Source organism: Pseudonaja textilis, chromosome 2 (assembly GCF_049901715.1).
Source record: "Pseudonaja textilis isolate UNSWEBS1 chromosome 2, rPseTex1.2, whole genome shotgun sequence".
NCBI classification, from domain to species: domain Eukaryota; kingdom Metazoa; phylum Chordata; class Lepidosauria; order Squamata; family Elapidae; genus Pseudonaja; species Pseudonaja textilis.
In genome coordinates this window covers 32006627-32023381 of record NC_141991.1, presented here as the reverse complement: position 1 = coordinate 32023381, position 16755 = coordinate 32006627, and the positions used below count along the sequence as shown (strand labels likewise).

General features: G+C 37.5%; 1 protein-coding gene across 3 annotated transcripts in view; it reads left to right on the top strand.

The window, feature by feature from the left end:
- The window catches only part of FRMD4B (FERM domain containing 4B), a 236349-nt gene that overhangs the window by 173558 nt on the left and 46036 nt on the right, over nt 1-16755 (top strand). For all 3 annotated transcript variants that reach the window (XM_087923650.1, XM_026722192.2, XM_087923649.1), the window contains exons 8-11: nt 2219-2302; nt 6949-7014; nt 8506-8563; nt 11656-11742. In XM_087923650.1, coding sequence (XP_087779776.1) covers nt 2219-2302; nt 6949-7014; nt 8506-8563; nt 11656-11742 — 295 coding nt within the window. The remainder of the gene's footprint in view (nt 1-2218; nt 2303-6948; nt 7015-8505; nt 8564-11655; nt 11743-16755) is intronic.

Sequence of the window (16755 nt, the reverse complement as noted above, 5' to 3'; positions counted from 1 at the left end):
GACCTCTTATAGTTAGTTTCTGTATGCAGAAATCTATTCCCATATCTTAATGGATAACATTTTTTGCAAATAGATAAAACATTTATATAAGTGCTCATCTAAGAATTATAGTTAGGAGCCTTCTTTCCTCCACTCCATGCTGTTGGCATCTTTAAAATAACATGCAATTGGGCATTGAGAAAGGTTTTGTTGAGGAACTCATAATTGAAATTAAATTCTTTCATTGCTTCCTGGAATACAGATGAACAGCTGAAGGAAACACGTTATGCTAATGAATTTGCCTATTGACTCACATATGCATTTTTTGTTTAGATAAATAGCAAAGGGAAAATTATGTTTTTATTACAACTCCTATGATCCATGTCCAGACTTCATACTGGTTGAGGAAAATACAAGGTGTAATCCAATTTATCTGGAGATCATAACAGTTACCTTCCTTGGACGAACAGAATTATGTTTGAGAAGAGAGAGTACCTTTTTCTGGTAGTAAAATGTGCTTTTGAATGCAAAGTTTAAGATACAGATTTTTTTAAAAAAAATCAAACTTTTGAAACAACGGAAACCAGAACAGTATTTTTTTTTTTTCAGGGAATTAAGGGGTGAACTGAATTTAAACCTTTGCAGATACTTAAGGAGCCTACTGTCCCCGGCAATACCCCTTAGCAGTCTGAAACCCAAAATAAACAAAATGCTTTCCTCTCTCCCCACCCCCAAAGATTTTAAAATTCTATAAGGCCCAAACCACCAATCCCTTCCCTTAAAATCATTTTACTCCTCCAAACTGGAAAAATATTTCAGACCTGCCCCTTTTAATGATGGCCCTGAAGTTTGTCCAGTTATTATAAAGATGCTTGTGCTACCTCAGTGAGAAGTGAGTCTTTTGATAGAAGACCCTTAATTCATAAAGGAGAAAATCACCGCATGCTGCTCTTCTACTGTTCACTTAAGAAATACTTTTATTTATTGTGGTTATTATTTCATAACTTGACTCCCTGATTTTCAGCCTCACGTCCATCATCTTGTAAAGTAACTTAAAAGAAGATGTGCATCCCAATAACTTCTACTTCAGTATTCATAATTCCAGGGCAGAAATTACAGAAAAATTAAATGTTAATTTTATCAATGATGTATAATCCCTCCAGTGCTAAATTATTTAAGGATGTGGCCTAGTTTTGAAGAATGAAACAACTTGTTTAAGAAGTCACCTGTTAACCTGCAACGTCAGGAAATCAAACATCTGGTAATGACTCAGTCATCCCAGTGAATCCTAGATACCGACAATTCATGTTGGTTCTTGCAGATCCCTGTTATAGCATTCCAAAATCCTGCAGAACCCGACTGGGCTATTTAAGCATGCACGCAAACCAAAAATTCTGCCTGCTTTTGTTTGTCTTGTTTTGTGCCAGCAACCACACATGCTTTTGCCTTCATAAAATAATTAGATGGACTTTTGCACAATTCCTGCATCTTGAAGCAAGTTAAAGTTTGAAGCTGTTTTTTTCTCCTCTGTAATTTTTCTTAACTTTTTAGAATCAGGATTGCTTTTACAATTTTAGCATCCATTTTTTCATGTTAAAAGATATGGGTTCTTTTATCAAACCAACACGTATCCTATAACCAAAAAAAAAAAAAACCCCATTCTGGAAACAATCACAGCCAGTAAAAGTTACTTCTGCTTTATCTATTTCTCAACAACTGGATCTCCTTAGCAGCACTGTGTTCTTAATCAAAATGGTAATGTAGGTGAGCATATTTTGTGTAGAACAGTAATGCAAGAAATTGTACATGTTTAGGCTGCTGTGGTAGGTGAGATATACCATGAACTAAACAAGGGGTATCAAGCTCAGTTTAGGTCTGGGCCACAGGGCCTCCCGGGAAACAACGAAGAACTGGCCCTTGGTACCTCTGCCAGCAAAAACAAGGCTCGGGGAGGCTGTGTGTGGCCGTTCGGGGCTCCATTTTCAACCATGATGGACTCCTGCAGCCCTCTGCCAGCGAAAACAGAGCTCGGGGAGGCCGTGCAAGCTAGCCACACCCACTAGCCATGCCCCTTGTCCCCTCAGGTCAAACACAACCCTGATGCAGCCCTCAGTGAAATAGAGTTTGACACCCTTGAACTATACCGTGATTAAAATTGGGGACTTTAGGTTAATGGAAACAATCATCATTTTGATTCTAAGATAATAATACTTTGCTATTCTTTTTTGTCCTTTTCAAGTGATGAAAATGCAAGAAAAGCTCTGAAGAACTTGCCTGCATTTCCTCCCAAGACTTTGCAGGAGCATCCTTCACTTGCCTATTGGTAAGACCTAATTATTAAATGTTTAGGTGTATCATATTAGGATACTGGCCTTCTCTTTGTTTTCTCTTTATTAATTAATAAATTTGTGAACCATAGACAGTAATATCCAAGGTCACATAATGGGAAAAGCTTTGAATTCAAAATGGCTGTCGTAAAGCTTGTGTTACAAGTCACAAAAGAATCAACAGTTTTTCAGAAGAAAAACTGGTGTGGTTGCTCCTACCAACCCCTCTAATTCCTTAATTAACTCTTCTCCCAAGATTTTCGGCTCTATTCCAGCTTACCTTTGTCTTTTTTCTGGGCAGGTGGGCAAATTTCCAAACCAAGCATCATTTTTAATGCTTACAAAGCTTACATGGAACCCAAAGGCATTTTTCTAAATACAGATAATACCACAGGATAAACACTTTGTGACATAACATCTCCCTATTTAATTATTATTTTTTAATTGAAAGAATATTAAAAAAAAAAAAATAGAAGCCATGTGGAAAGTGAGGCCTTCATTTCTCCCAGAAACATTTCATAAGCATTTTGGAGTCCATGGCTGCTACCTTCTATCCTTCTGCTTTAAAAAATAAAATACACTATCTGCTGAACACATTTTAACACCCTGGTATTATTATGGCACTGTGGAACTTTTCTTCCTGTTCTGGTTGCTTGAAAAATCTTATCTGACAAATAAGATTGATCCAAACTCTGGAAATAAATGTTACCAAAGTTTAGGAGGCTATAAATATATTAGAGTCCAACCTCAGGATATAAAAATAAGTTTACTTGCTTAAGAGAACAGTATCCAGAATTTTTTATTAGGTTATAAAATAAGATACAATATCCCACTCCAGATAGTCCTTAACTTATGGCCACAATTGAGCCCAATGTTTCTATTGCTAAGCAAGACAGTGTAAAGTGAGTTTTGTCCCATTTTATGATCTTTCTGGCCACGGTTAAGTGAATTTACTTCAGTTGTTAAGTTAGCAACATGGTTGTTAAGTGAATTTGGCTTCTCCGTTGACTTTGCTTATTGGAAGGGTGCAAAAGGTGACCACATGACCCCAGGATACTGCACCATCATAAATACCACCCGGTTTGTCAAACGTCCAAATTTTGATCATGTGACCATGGGGATGCTGCAATGGTTATAAGCATGAAAAACAGTGGTAACTCACTTTTTTCAGTGTTATTGTAACTTCGAACAGTCACCTAAACAAATGGTTGCAAGTTGAGGACTATAAATAACAAAGAAATGTATGTCTACTAGCCACCCTTTCTAAAAGAATCTCAGTTTGCAATCTTTGATACAGCTAATCAGGAGTAACATACTGAATACTGAATAAAACTAAACACCTGAAACACATGACTAGGGTTGTGGGTGAGTAAAACTGAGGTGTTTTGAGCCACTGCGGCCATTTTCTGAATGTTTGCAAATGGCACTTTGCTTTCCAGAGGTTTCCCTGAGCTTCCGTAACCAATGTCCTCCAGTGAGTTGAATTCCAGAATTCCAGAATTTCAGGTCAGCATGGTGGATACACCTGGAGAGCACAATGTTAGAAAAAGCTAGTTATTAATTATACAGCTGTTTCCAGGCTTCCTTGTGGCAAAGTTTTGTAATAAAAATATGCTGCAATCTTATCATTAGAAGTCCATCATTGTCAAGTTGTTATTGTAAAATTTTCTTCTACATGAATTTAATGAAGAATACTGCAAATAAACTATTATAGTTTATGATAGCTTACCCCTTTGGGTTGTAATCCTGGGCATGGTTATGCAAGGATTTTAGAAGCCTAACCATACAGTGGAATAGACTTTGTATCCTCTGGTAAGTCACTAGCTTTTTCTGTAACAATGATACGTCATAGAAAAATTCACAAAGGTGAATTTCTTGGGAACCCCAAAAGCAGAACCACTTACTTAGAGCCCTAGGATATCATGCAGATAATTAGAGATTACCTTGTTCACAAAGAAACAAAATCTTGCTTGTTTTAAGTCCTCTCAGTATAATCAGACCTACACATTTTTCATTGTAGCATAATAAAAGGAGTTTCTATTTTTCCTTGGAAGGGGAACATTTAATATCAATGTGGCATTACTTTCTGCAATATAGTTACTCAAGTCACTGGATTTTTCTAAATAAAAATTAGACAGCCCTAGGTCATACTTAAATTATAACTTGTGATTACTAATACAAACAATGAGTTCCTATAGTCATCTTGGGAAAATAAGTGTAAGAGTTCTTGATGCATAAAACCATAAGTCCATTGGGCCCAACATACTTTGTTTCACAACAGCCAACCAGTTGCTGCTGGGAAAACCACAACCAAGGCATAAAAGTAGAATTAAGTCCTCTCTATTGTTGCCTCCTAATACAATGCTTCTATAAAGCAATCACAGCTATAGGGATCATTCCCTTTTTAAAGACGTCTCTAGGAATCAGCACTGACTTGAGGTTCGTAGTCAAATCCTAATTTCAAGAATATGGAGAACATGGAAAGAGAGAATTGTTACTCTTTCTTTATAAATTTATCTCATTTGAAGGTAAATACATTTTGCAAATTAATTAACAGCTTATAACAGTGTTATTCCCCATACTTGGCTGGGGAATTCTGGGGGTTAAATTCACACAACAGTTACCAAGGTTCAGAAAGTCTGGTCTATAGTATTATATGTAGGTATACTTACGTGTATTCATTCATTCATTCATTCATTCATTCATCTGACTGCTTGGGTTATAAAAGAACTGACTCTCTTGAAGCTCAGCTGTTTTATGTTGTAATCTGTCTTGGAAGTTTCTTTCTTCCAGAATGGCCAACTTAGTCTGTAAAATATGTCATTATAAGCTTTCCTTTCTCCCTTTGTTCTAGAATGTTGTGAATTCTGTTGTCAAGATTTGTTTCAATTATATTGTAGAGGCACTTGCCCATTTGGTCCATGTAGAATGCACAAGTGCACTGATAGCAAATCATTAATAATACTAGAAGGTGAGCAAATGAATTGAATTCTAGTGTTATGGTTGCTAATAGTGTCACCATTTGCCTTGTGGAAGTTTTTTATACTAGTTTCTATATAAGTCCTTGGAGTCAGATCTGATTATACTGAATATTGTATATATTTGTGCATAAACCCATTTGCGGATGAGCCAACCCTCAAATTTCTAACTTTTAAAATATCAAGGAAATTGCAGTACCTACAGATAAGTCGATCCTTGAAATGTTCATGTGTTTTAATTTTCATAATTGGCTTATCCATGAATAACCCACAGATTAGCCATTTTTCATGGTGTTTTGTTTGAAAATTCAAGGATCAGTTTATTCAGGGATGGGTTTATAAGTGAAATATATTTAGATATACATTAAGAAGCATTACTGTATATTCTTATGGATAAATCCATCCGTGGATAATCAGAACCCAATTTTTGGAGTATATTTTGGTATCTAAAATTCTCAGCTTATTCATGAGTACATAATGTATTTGTGTAGCTTCTATTCATTCAAGAAGTATGCAGGCTGACCTAATTTTTGATGCTCAAGAAACAAATGTAATCAAGTAAGATAACATATACCTTTTTTCACCATGGGATGGGAGCGGAAAAAGAGAAAAATAGAGACAAATTAGTCATGATTGTTGAACCATATTCTTTCACAGGGCAATATGGACAGTGTTTCAAAACTCATGACCATGTTCACATCTTCACCACCTTTATCTCAATCATTTTGGAAGTGCTTCAAGCTCAAAATAGCTCAGTTTTAAGGACACAAGCATGAAATCTTCCAGAATGGTTGAAACAACCCATTTCACATTCAGAATAGGAGAGTTCCGCTCCGTGATCTTTTTAGATGTAGCAGACAGTGAGACAGCAAATTTAATGTGAATTGCAGATTTGAATCTAGGATTGCCTAGTCCCGTATCACCACATTAACCTCTTTATCACATGATAATTTTGTGGTAAATAACTTCACTGTCATTATGAGATTACTGCCATATGCCTCAAATCATACAAGAAAATAAAAGGCTTTACTTTTGCTCTGTCTGCAAATATTTTAAGTTGTATTTAGGAAAGGAAGGAAGGAAGGTGTGTGTCTCAGTGTGTGTGTGTGTGTGTGTGTGTCAGAAAAACCCAGTCATTAATCTTGCTAGGAGGGTAGGAGTTATCAAAATCGTAGGCCAGCATATCTGAAAGGCATTGGGCAGAGGCTGTGTTTTGTTTTGTTTTTTTACAACCTGACATAGCTCTGCTAACTTTATAGTCACCGCAGTTCCCTTTCACCACAGTTACTTTTTATGAAAATCCAGGCTATAAAGTACTTTCTCTAGAAGAGGCTTAACCTGTAATTCCATCCTGTGCCTTCCTAAACTTGGAGCATCCATTTTGTGGGTGGACAGAATGTGTAGGGCAGGGCTGCCAAACTCACAGCCCGCGAGCTAGATGCGTCATGCATTGACCACGCCCATGTCCAGTTTAGTGAAGGGGGGAAAAGTGCCATGATGCTGCTGTAACGACGACATGAGTTTGACATTCCTGGTGTAAGGGGTATACTTCACAGAGAGATTCTGTGGAATGTTTTGTCTGGCTGGGATGCATTTGGAGCAACGCAGGATCTAAAACCCTTCTTCCTCAGTTAATTAACTCTTTTTGCTTTTTTTTTCCTCAGTGAGGACAGAGTAATCCAACATTACATTAAGAACAAGGGGCTGACTAGAGGACAAGCGATTGTTCAGTAAGTGTTTTTTGGCTCTTTTAATGGTATGTGGGAATGATCTTGGAAGACAAGACAATGAGACGCAACCAAGGGTTAACTGATAAAAGGCAGCTTAGCTCCCTTAGCAGGAATGTGGGCTGGGCAAAAGGTGCAAAAGAAACCCTCTCTAGTTTTTAGATTGTAAAGAGGAGGAAGGAGAAGACCCGTCAGACTTGCAAGATTCTGTTAATATAATCTTACTCAAAAAAAAAGCAGAATTGGCTCATCTGGTTGTGTTTCCTATCTGGTTTACCTCATAAGGCAAACATCTATTAATGGGAGAGGTTACAGCACAGAACAGATTTCAGCCCTGTTCTGAACTATTGACAGCTATTGTGATTGAGGCTGACCCTTTCTGATTACAGTAATCCATGTAAAACAAACTTTGGAACTATCTCTGCAAGCCTGAAACATTTTAGACTGCCTTATTATCTTCCGACACATTGCTCTTCTTCCTCCATGTCCCTGCTGTCCTCTCACTTGAGGTTGATAGCATATTTATCCGCTGAACAATGCCTTCCAACCTAGAGATAAACCAGAAACCAATCCAGCAGCAAAAGCTGTATAAGCAACTGTATCCTATGAATGGATGCTTAGCAGAACAAGGCCTATAGGATTCAAACATATTGTCGTTCAGATTTATGTTATGCACTGTATTGGAATAAGGGAATGAACTTGGGAAATGGTGTGGAAAGAGATGCTACCTAGGAAATAATCAGATAAGAGAGCCCCCCATAGATTAACACTTAGAGGAAGAAACTTAGAAAGGACCTGCCCTAATCAATCAAACACGTAAAATTGGAGGTGAGATTTTGTACTGTCAGACCTGGAAGATTTATGTAGCCTTACAATAAAGTAGATATAACTCTTCTACTCTTGTTTTCCTGTCTGGTTACTTGGGAAGGCTAACATGCACTCAAAGTGGCCAAGCTACATTTACAACGAAGCTGATTTGGAAGAACTGAACACTTCCAAGAGCTAAACTTGGAAAACATTTTGGACTAGTATTGCAGAGAGCTCAATTGCTAGAATTGAAGCCAAGTTCTTGATGGAGCTTGGTTGTTATAACAAGGGAATACCTTCAGGGAAGTACCTGGCAACCCCGAGAGCTTCAGGGGGATTGAGAGCAGAAAGGGGATTATAAAAAAAAAGACTGGTTCTAATTTAATAATCTCCTTTGAAATGTTAACTAGTTTGTTGCTGTGCTTGAACTTGTTTGTACACAGACTTCACTATTAATGTTGATTGATGCTTTATATAATTAAAGCATCTAAAACATTTTGATGTGAAACCTAAAATTCTTCCTAGAGTCCCTCTGTGAAGCAGTTGGGCAGTTTCAAAATTAGAGAGAGTGGGAGGGAGGGGAGAAAGAGTGAGAATGAGAATGAATCAATGAATCCAAGGACACCATTCAGGTAATGTGTATTAGTAGAAGATATTACTGAAGAAGCTGTATATCTGTCCATGCAGGTACATGAAGTTGGTTGAAGCCCTGCCTACTTATGGGATCCATTATTATGGAGTGAAGGTTAGTGAGTACAGAAACAAAACTGAGTAAACTGTTGTATGCATTTTTCCTTTTAATAAAAGCAACTCGTTTGAACAAAACGAGTAAGAAGATGTCGGCATGTCATAGTGCCCCCATTTAAGGATTTTTACCTTTTCAGCTCAGCTCTTTTTACTTTTCTCAGATCATGAGAACATTCTGGATCCTCTTCACCCTTCATTCTCTTCAGAAACAAAGTCTTTATTTATACGGCTGCTCATGATTTGGCTTCCCTGGATCCACCTTGAGTAGAGTCTGCATGAATGCAGATCTTATACTTAGGTGATGGTTTTCAATAATCATTCACCTGGTAATCAGGAGATGGCAAGGACTTTGGCTTAAGGTCCTGGACAATTGCCAGTCACAGAAAATAGTGAAAAGACTACATGAACATGGAGTGCCTTTCTTTGTTTTTAAGAAATAACAGAAATAGGGCAGGAAGAGCATTGTTAACACATTGCAAGATTTAACATGTTAATTTTTCATTTAGAATGTTCTATCTTTTGCCTAGCAGACCGTATTTAAATTCCTATAATTTATTTAAGAGGGTTGGGTTTTTTTTTATCCCATTCAGAGCTACAATGTTAGTTGATTAGAATAACACAAATAGCATTTTGCATCTCTGTGAATAAAACCTCTAGGAGCTAGTACTTACATTACATTAACGGGCTAGCGTTCAAGAAGACGTACTGTTATATTAATAACAAAGCAAATAGATCCATGCCATCTGAAACTGCACTCAAACTGTAATGATATGTATATGAACAGCAACATCCTGCCAGAGGCATATATATCATCTGGTCATACTCATGCTTTTCTTTACATGTAGATTGACCCTGTGTAGTGAATGAGCACTTTTTCAAACTTTTCAAAAATGTCTTGGATTTCACAAATCGCCATTTTGATAGGGAATTTAGAGATCCCTATCTTGAATAGTTTTTTCCCACATTCTCCACATTTTATAGCCTCAGTAAAATTGTAGAATCTGTTCATTTTCATGCTCACATTTGCACTGTGGGTAACAAATAATTGAAGAATAGAGTGGATTAAGAGATGTGGCAGTGCAGTGGTTAGAATGCAGTACTGCAGGCTACTTCTGCTGCTTGCTGGCTGCCTGCAGTTTGACAGTTCGAATCTCACCAGGCTCAAGGTTGACTCAGCCTTCCATCTTTCTAAAGTCGGTAAAATGAGGACCCAGATTGTTGGGGGCAATATACTGACTCTGTAAACCACTTAGAGAGGGCTATAAAGCACTGCTATTGCTATTTGGGCCTGATGTAAGTGCTAGTGCTATTTGGGCCTGATGTTCATTTGTTGGTATCTACTGGTATTGAAGAAATTGTGACATGGAGAAGTAAAAGCCTTCCATTATTGAAAGTACTGTTGGCAATTTCCCTGCAGCACAACTGTCAGTTCTTTAAAACGGGGTCTTCTTGGGTACGGTTTGGAGATGACATTGAAGCTATTAGATCTAAAACCGCTCTGTCCCCTGGGAGGATTACAATAATGGCATCTTATTTTTAGCAGTTTAGAATTGCTTTCCAAAACTTCCCTCTAAAATAAAATGAGCGAAAATCACTTTTCTTTTCTTAGGAAAAAAAATGGAGTCAACTCCATGCATAAATTGTGTTTGGAGTCTCTGGCTTCTTTAGTTCTCCTTTAATTTTTTTTTTTGCTGGTTTTGAACTAGAGATAGTTGGTTAATTTTAGCCACAAACAATTTAATAATACAGTAATTTACCCCCTTCCTCCCCTTCTTTTTCTTGTAGTATTGATGACTTCATGGACAGATCTGTGCATTTTTCTTGGCAACCTGCAGTAGTGGTATTATCATTGGCAGCCTGCCAGGATGTTTTTCAGTTTTTTTAATCTAGGGATGAAAGAAAGTAACTGGCCCAAAATTGCCCAAAATCTTCATGCCTAAGGAAGCACCAGAACCTGCATTTCCTTACTCCGGGTTCAGCAATTTAATCAGGACATCTCACTAGCTCTTTGAACATACTTTACAGAGTTGCTTTAAGAAGTTATGGAAATAATGCCTTATTGCAGAGTTCCCCAACCTTTTGGGTTGGTGGCCCCGGGGAGGGAGGCACCTTTATGTGTGTATGTGCATGCGCAAGCAGGGTTCGCAACGCTCATGGCGATAGTAGTGGCTTCACAGTGACCTGAGTGTGAGTGGTGTGTGTGTGCACATACACTGGCTAGCCACTCATGTGGCCCACTGGCCAATGGGCCACAGCCCACAGGCTGGGGACCCTTACCTTATTGTACAGTACTATAATTTACATTTTTGTTGCTTGAAAAAGAGCTCCCCCAAAACCATTCTCACCAACACTGACGGGGCAAGCCACTAGAATATAAACGGAGAGCAAACCCTACTTCTTACTATCACTGACATGTTACCTAGTTTAGTAATGAAAGGTCTGCAAGAAAACAACCCAGCTCAAAGAGCACCAAGGAGTCCTCATTTTAATCTTGAGCTACAAATATTGTCCTTCGTTGAAAAGAGCTCTGTGGAAGATGAAATCACCAAGAAAAATTGTCAGTTCAATTTTCTCTTCAAATAAAGAATAACCATTTGCTCTAACCTTCTGCTTTTTCATATGTGCATTTAAAGTAATTTATGGACTTATAAAGGCTGAATAAAGTGTACATCTGAGTAAATACATATGGAACTGTGCAAAGTGTGTACACAGCCCATTCCTTTCCCTCAACAGTTCAGCCTTATTTTGGACTTGTCCCTCATCAAATCTTCTTTTACTGTTGTTGCTCACCTCCCACAGATTTTCTTCGGTGTCTGCCCCACCTCTAGCCATGTTTTCAAAGACTATAGCAGTTTCTCTTCCCTACTGCTCTGTGGCTGTTTGCGTAGCATCTTCCAGCTGGGAAAGGAATAGCAGACCCCTTTAAACAATAAACCTCCTCTGTCAGCCACAGGTGTGCTAACAAAGGGCTGCCTTCATCTCCCTAACCTGCTTATACTTGTTGCAGGATGAAGCAAAGAAACCTTATGTCAACTCTGAAGTTTTTGACTCTTGCTAAAGCCTTAGAACTTCTATTCTTCTCTGCCATAGGATAAACAAGGCATCCCTTGGTGGCTTGGGATCAGTTATAAAGGAATTGGCCAGTACGACTTGCAAGATAAAGTCAAACCTAGAAAAGTAAGTCCATCTGCATATGTGTGCATTTGTCTTTGTAATATATAAAGAAAAATATTAATATATTTTCCCCTTGTTATTCAGCTAAAGAAAAATATTTCTTAGTTCTAGAGCAGTTTCCCACAGTGACTTTCTTGAGGTATATTGGACTACAGTTCCTACCTCCCACCAAGGTGGCCAAACAGAGAATATGAGAATTGTAGTCCAGTAAACATCTGGAGAATGGATAAACTTTTCTAGTCTGTTGAAATAATTGGAACCAGTAAAAATTGTTTTAGAATGAATGAAGCACATATTTTCTTTGTTTTGCGTTATATTTTAATGGTGTATATGTTCCGTGAACTGTCCAGGTTGCTGATCAGATGCCTGAGATGCCTCCCAGCAGGATCTGAAATAGTAACCCACCAACATTTCTCCCCATTCTATCCCTGCAACTGATATTAAAAGATATTCTGTAAAGAGACGTGAAGATTCCATATAGCCATCATGAGTGCATTAATATGGTTAATTTGTCATGAAATCATAGCAACGGGTTCCATAGTTTAATGAAGTGTTGTGTGAAGAAGTCCATCCTTCTACTGCCAGACCACTTCACTGATTGACTCTTAGTCAATATGACAGGGAAGAAAAATGCTTTCAATGTACTTCCTTTACATATTAAATTCTATGAAATAGATTAGGAGCATGTTTTCTAAGTTAAAGTGTTCCAACCCTTCTAACTTTTGCTTGGATAGAAGATTAGGTTGCAAGGTAACTATTGTGATTGTTCCTGCCAAGTCAGGAAATCCCAAGTGCGATGTCTTATTTATGCTTCTTTCCATCCCCACCAATTCCTTCTCTTCTCTGACATGCTAAGCAGTTTTTCAAAACAACATTTTTTTTTGCCTGCATTTGAAACACAATCCCAACTGATGCATTTCATGAGAACATGAGAGTACAGGGACAAGAGGTACTTGTTCTGTTCTACACAAAGCTTGTTAGACAACGGAGATGGGATATCTATACATAGAAATTGCCTCATCATTATTTCTTGAACAAAGACTAAATGTCTGGAATGAGTTCTGAAGACCTTGGGAATAAACTCCATGCTAGCTGTATGGAGCAAACTCAAACACATGTAGTTATTGTGCCATAGGGGAAACACATCTATGGTTTCTCCTTCTTCCCAGCCTTTCTGCTTTATGTTGATATCCAAGGAAGCTGTTTATTGTGATGTTTCTCTTGTCCTCAGAATATTTTGGGTTTAACAGCTTGTACATGTTTTCTTTTGATTGCACAATTTTCTCTCCTTGGAACATAAATGACGCATATAATGGAGTGATACATCTAGTTAGCTTTCTAGAAAATAGTACATCCGCAAGAATGTGTGGAGAAGCAGATAGATCAGATCTTTTGAATCTGTTTTGTCCCCTGTACTTGTTAACATTTGCAGCAGACAGAAAAGTTCCTGTAAAATAGGTGATTGGGAGTTTCCAGCTCCTTTTTTTAATAAGTGAGCGAGAAAACTGATTGCAGTCTTGTTAAAATATCCTGATGTTCAAGTTTCTTAGGAGATTTATGTGCAACCTCTTCTAACAGAGTAACATAATATATGAGAATCAGCTCAACACATTTTCTTGTCCTGTAATTGCTTCACTTCTAGCTCTTAATTCTCCACCACTGCATGCAGTGCACACCAGACAATGGGTAGAAACTGCACCGCCAGAATTGTTAGATTTATTTATACAAACTTACATACAATTCATATGGCTGCCCATCTTTCTTCCATGACACAGGACAGCTAAGAATAGATTAAAACCATAGCAATAAAACCCAGCAAAAATAGACGCCATGGGATCTTTAATGCAATGGCAAGTTCTAGTTCATCCTACAGATATAAACTATGCAACTAGACTAACTTTAGATGCCAGCTCAAGGCCTGTGGGAATAGCTAAGTTTTAAAATACTGATAAGGTTGGAGCCATCTGAATTTCACAAAGAATGGTATTCTAAAGGATGGACACTGCAACAGATAAAGCATTTTTAGGCAGTTTGATGGAGATCAATGGGGAGGAATAAAAGCAGCTCATGCCCTCATTCACATTAATTCTCCCCAAACAAAGCCAAATATTTCTGTTCTTTTCCCTTCTTGAGAAATTATTACGATATATCTGGGAAGTCAGGAGGTAGAATTGTGTTTCCTGCTCCTTTCAAACTTTCAGATTTAGAACTCACTGATTAAAACTGTTAAAGTCATTGTATATGGGGTGTACTTCATCCACGGTGAAGGTGAATTCAATGGATTCTAAGAAAAATTCTAAGAAAATTCTTCTCTTCAGAGGTTTTAAGCGGAGATTATCAAATACACTCCCATCAAAATGTGACCCTGTTTGGTATGATGATGATGCTTTTGGATTCATTAACATTATTTCTGAAATTAAGCAGAGACTGGATAAATTTGGGCTAATGTCCAAATAATCCAAATTTAGACCAACTATAAACCACTAGATATTTACATGCTGAAAAGGAATCTGATGTGCGCCTGCTTCCTAAGCTTAAGTTTTCTTTTTTCAAATTTTATTTATTATTGCCCTAAAGATCACATCCGTTTGTCAGGGCATTCTCAGTACATTTATTCAGACAAAAAAGACAGGGGACTCACAGAATATATAAATGCAGTATGAATAAAGATATAAATAAGGAAGATTTATCAGTACCACCTAGCTTATGTTTGTTGATGTATTACAAAGCCAATCAGTTGAGACAGCTAATGTTATTTCTGGGGATGATCAAAATAAACCATGGATGGGCAACAGTTGTTTCTCTGTCACCATGTGGGTTTAAGAAAGAACACAGTATTAATGTTCATTGGATTTCCCCAGTTGCCCTCATAAGTATTCTCAGTATGTGAAACTGAAGCTACGTGGATGTATCATTCAAGAAAAATACGGCTTGCAAAAGCTCAGCAGAGAGTAAACTCAAAACTGTTTGCAAAATCACATCAAACTCAAAAGAATAAATTTCCTAGCCCCAGAATTTTATATTCAAACTAGAGGTTAAGGAATAATGTGTGACTATTATAATACAATAAAAGAAACTTTCTCCAGAATATATGAGAAATAAAGAAATTCACTGGAAGGGTTTACATCATTCTTTAAGTCGTGGTTGGTTATCAGAAAGACAACATTGAACAAAACAGTCTGCAAGGCTCTGGAGTATATACACACAAGCAAAAACATTAAAAATATGCTCAGTTTAAAAAAAATGGGTAACTGAATACATCAGGCAGCTGTCAGACAGTCTTGACCATAACTACCAGTGCAGCATGTAATGCCTTTCAGGATTAAATGGCCTTGTGGTTTTAATGAATGGATAATGTGTTGTTATTTTTCGGCCTGGAAATTGTCCAAGAAACTAACATCTTAACATACGCAATTGAAGTACGTTTGTGGTGAAGATTCTCAGTCATCCAGGTTGAGTTGTCTGGAAGCTAAATCCAGTAGCAACTGGACTTCTTTTCCTGTTAGTTCGAAAGATTTTACTGTTTATTCAAGTAGCTTCTTCAATCTGAGCAAGTTGGTTAGGGGGACTATGTATATGTCCTCCAGGGAAGTTTCATTTCTCACCTAATCTGGACAGGCTCAATATATGAGTAAGCAAAAATTCATTGGGATGTAAATGTTCCAATTTCTAAATCCTTACCCCTAGGTAGATTGTTAAGAGTGGCCTCCCTGGTGAACCTTTGAAGTGGTCTTAGTCTTTCTGGGGTCTAATGAAAAGGCAGCATTAAAAAATGGGGGTACAGGTTGTATTTGAGGCCTCCATCCCTATTAAGGGAAAGATTTTCCATTTTGACCCTTCCTCTTCCTAGTTTCTTCTGTAAGATCTTGAAATGGCCTGATTTATCCAAAAGATCCTAATGTTTGAGTTTTGCATGCTCAGTATTACATTATTATTAATGCAGCACAAGTTAAATATTACATTTAAAGGAGAAAAATATATTTTAAAATGGGTACTGCCATATTTTAAAGCAACATTGCCATTTTCTCATCTTCATTTTGTTTTCAATAAACTCAACATTTACAGGACAATTAGGCAACTTGTAGATGATACAGCTATAAAAAGGTACTGGTTACAATAGTCATATCTTATTTACAGCACTGTAGACGTTAGGTTTACCAGTTCCTGTGGAAGAATAACAACATAAATGTATTTATCTTGCTTCCTAGAGGCTTCTGGTTGGTTGCTGTGGGTAAGGAATGTTGGAACAGATAAAGGGTCATCTTGTGGAAGAAGTGGATGGCTCTTGGTGCTCTGAGTGACAAGGGTTGCATTCCACCCCAAAACAAACATGCTGCAATTCTTTTGACAACACAGTATGCATTTACACAGCTCCTAAAGAATGTTCAATGCAGGAGGAAGTGAGAGAAGCCAATGTTACTGGCTTTAATTCTAAGAAACAATGGCTCCTTTTAAAGTAGGAGGTAATGGAAGTGATGAGAGTATATACAGTTTCTTGACACAGAGGGTGGTTCTATGTTTGTGCTGTTTCACTGTTAAAAGTAAGTGGTTATGCTAATTCTGGTTGCTGGGAGAAATGGGTAATGTATGTTTGGCAAGGGTGAGCTCTATACACTCTGGTCAAATGTGTATAGCAAGTAGGATTTAGCAGCTCTCCTTGGAACAAAGTAAAAGTGTTCTCTGCAATCTTTGGTCATTTGTAATCTATGAAAAAAGCTACTCTATTTGCTAGGGTACCCACACTATCCCTATACTGGTCTCCATGGACCAGTATATACGTGCTAAAGGCAAAACATTGAATGATGATTATTCTCTTTCTATCCAAAAAAGTACATTTTTGCATTCTTAAATCCATACATTTTTTTTTTACATCTAGTCAGTTGTTCTTACAAAACTTGGTGACTGGCACTATAATGACTCATAGCATATGCAGGTAATCCTCAACTTACAACCATTCATTTAGTGGCTGTTTGAAGTTACACTGAAAAAAATGGCCATTTCTCATGCTTTCGATCT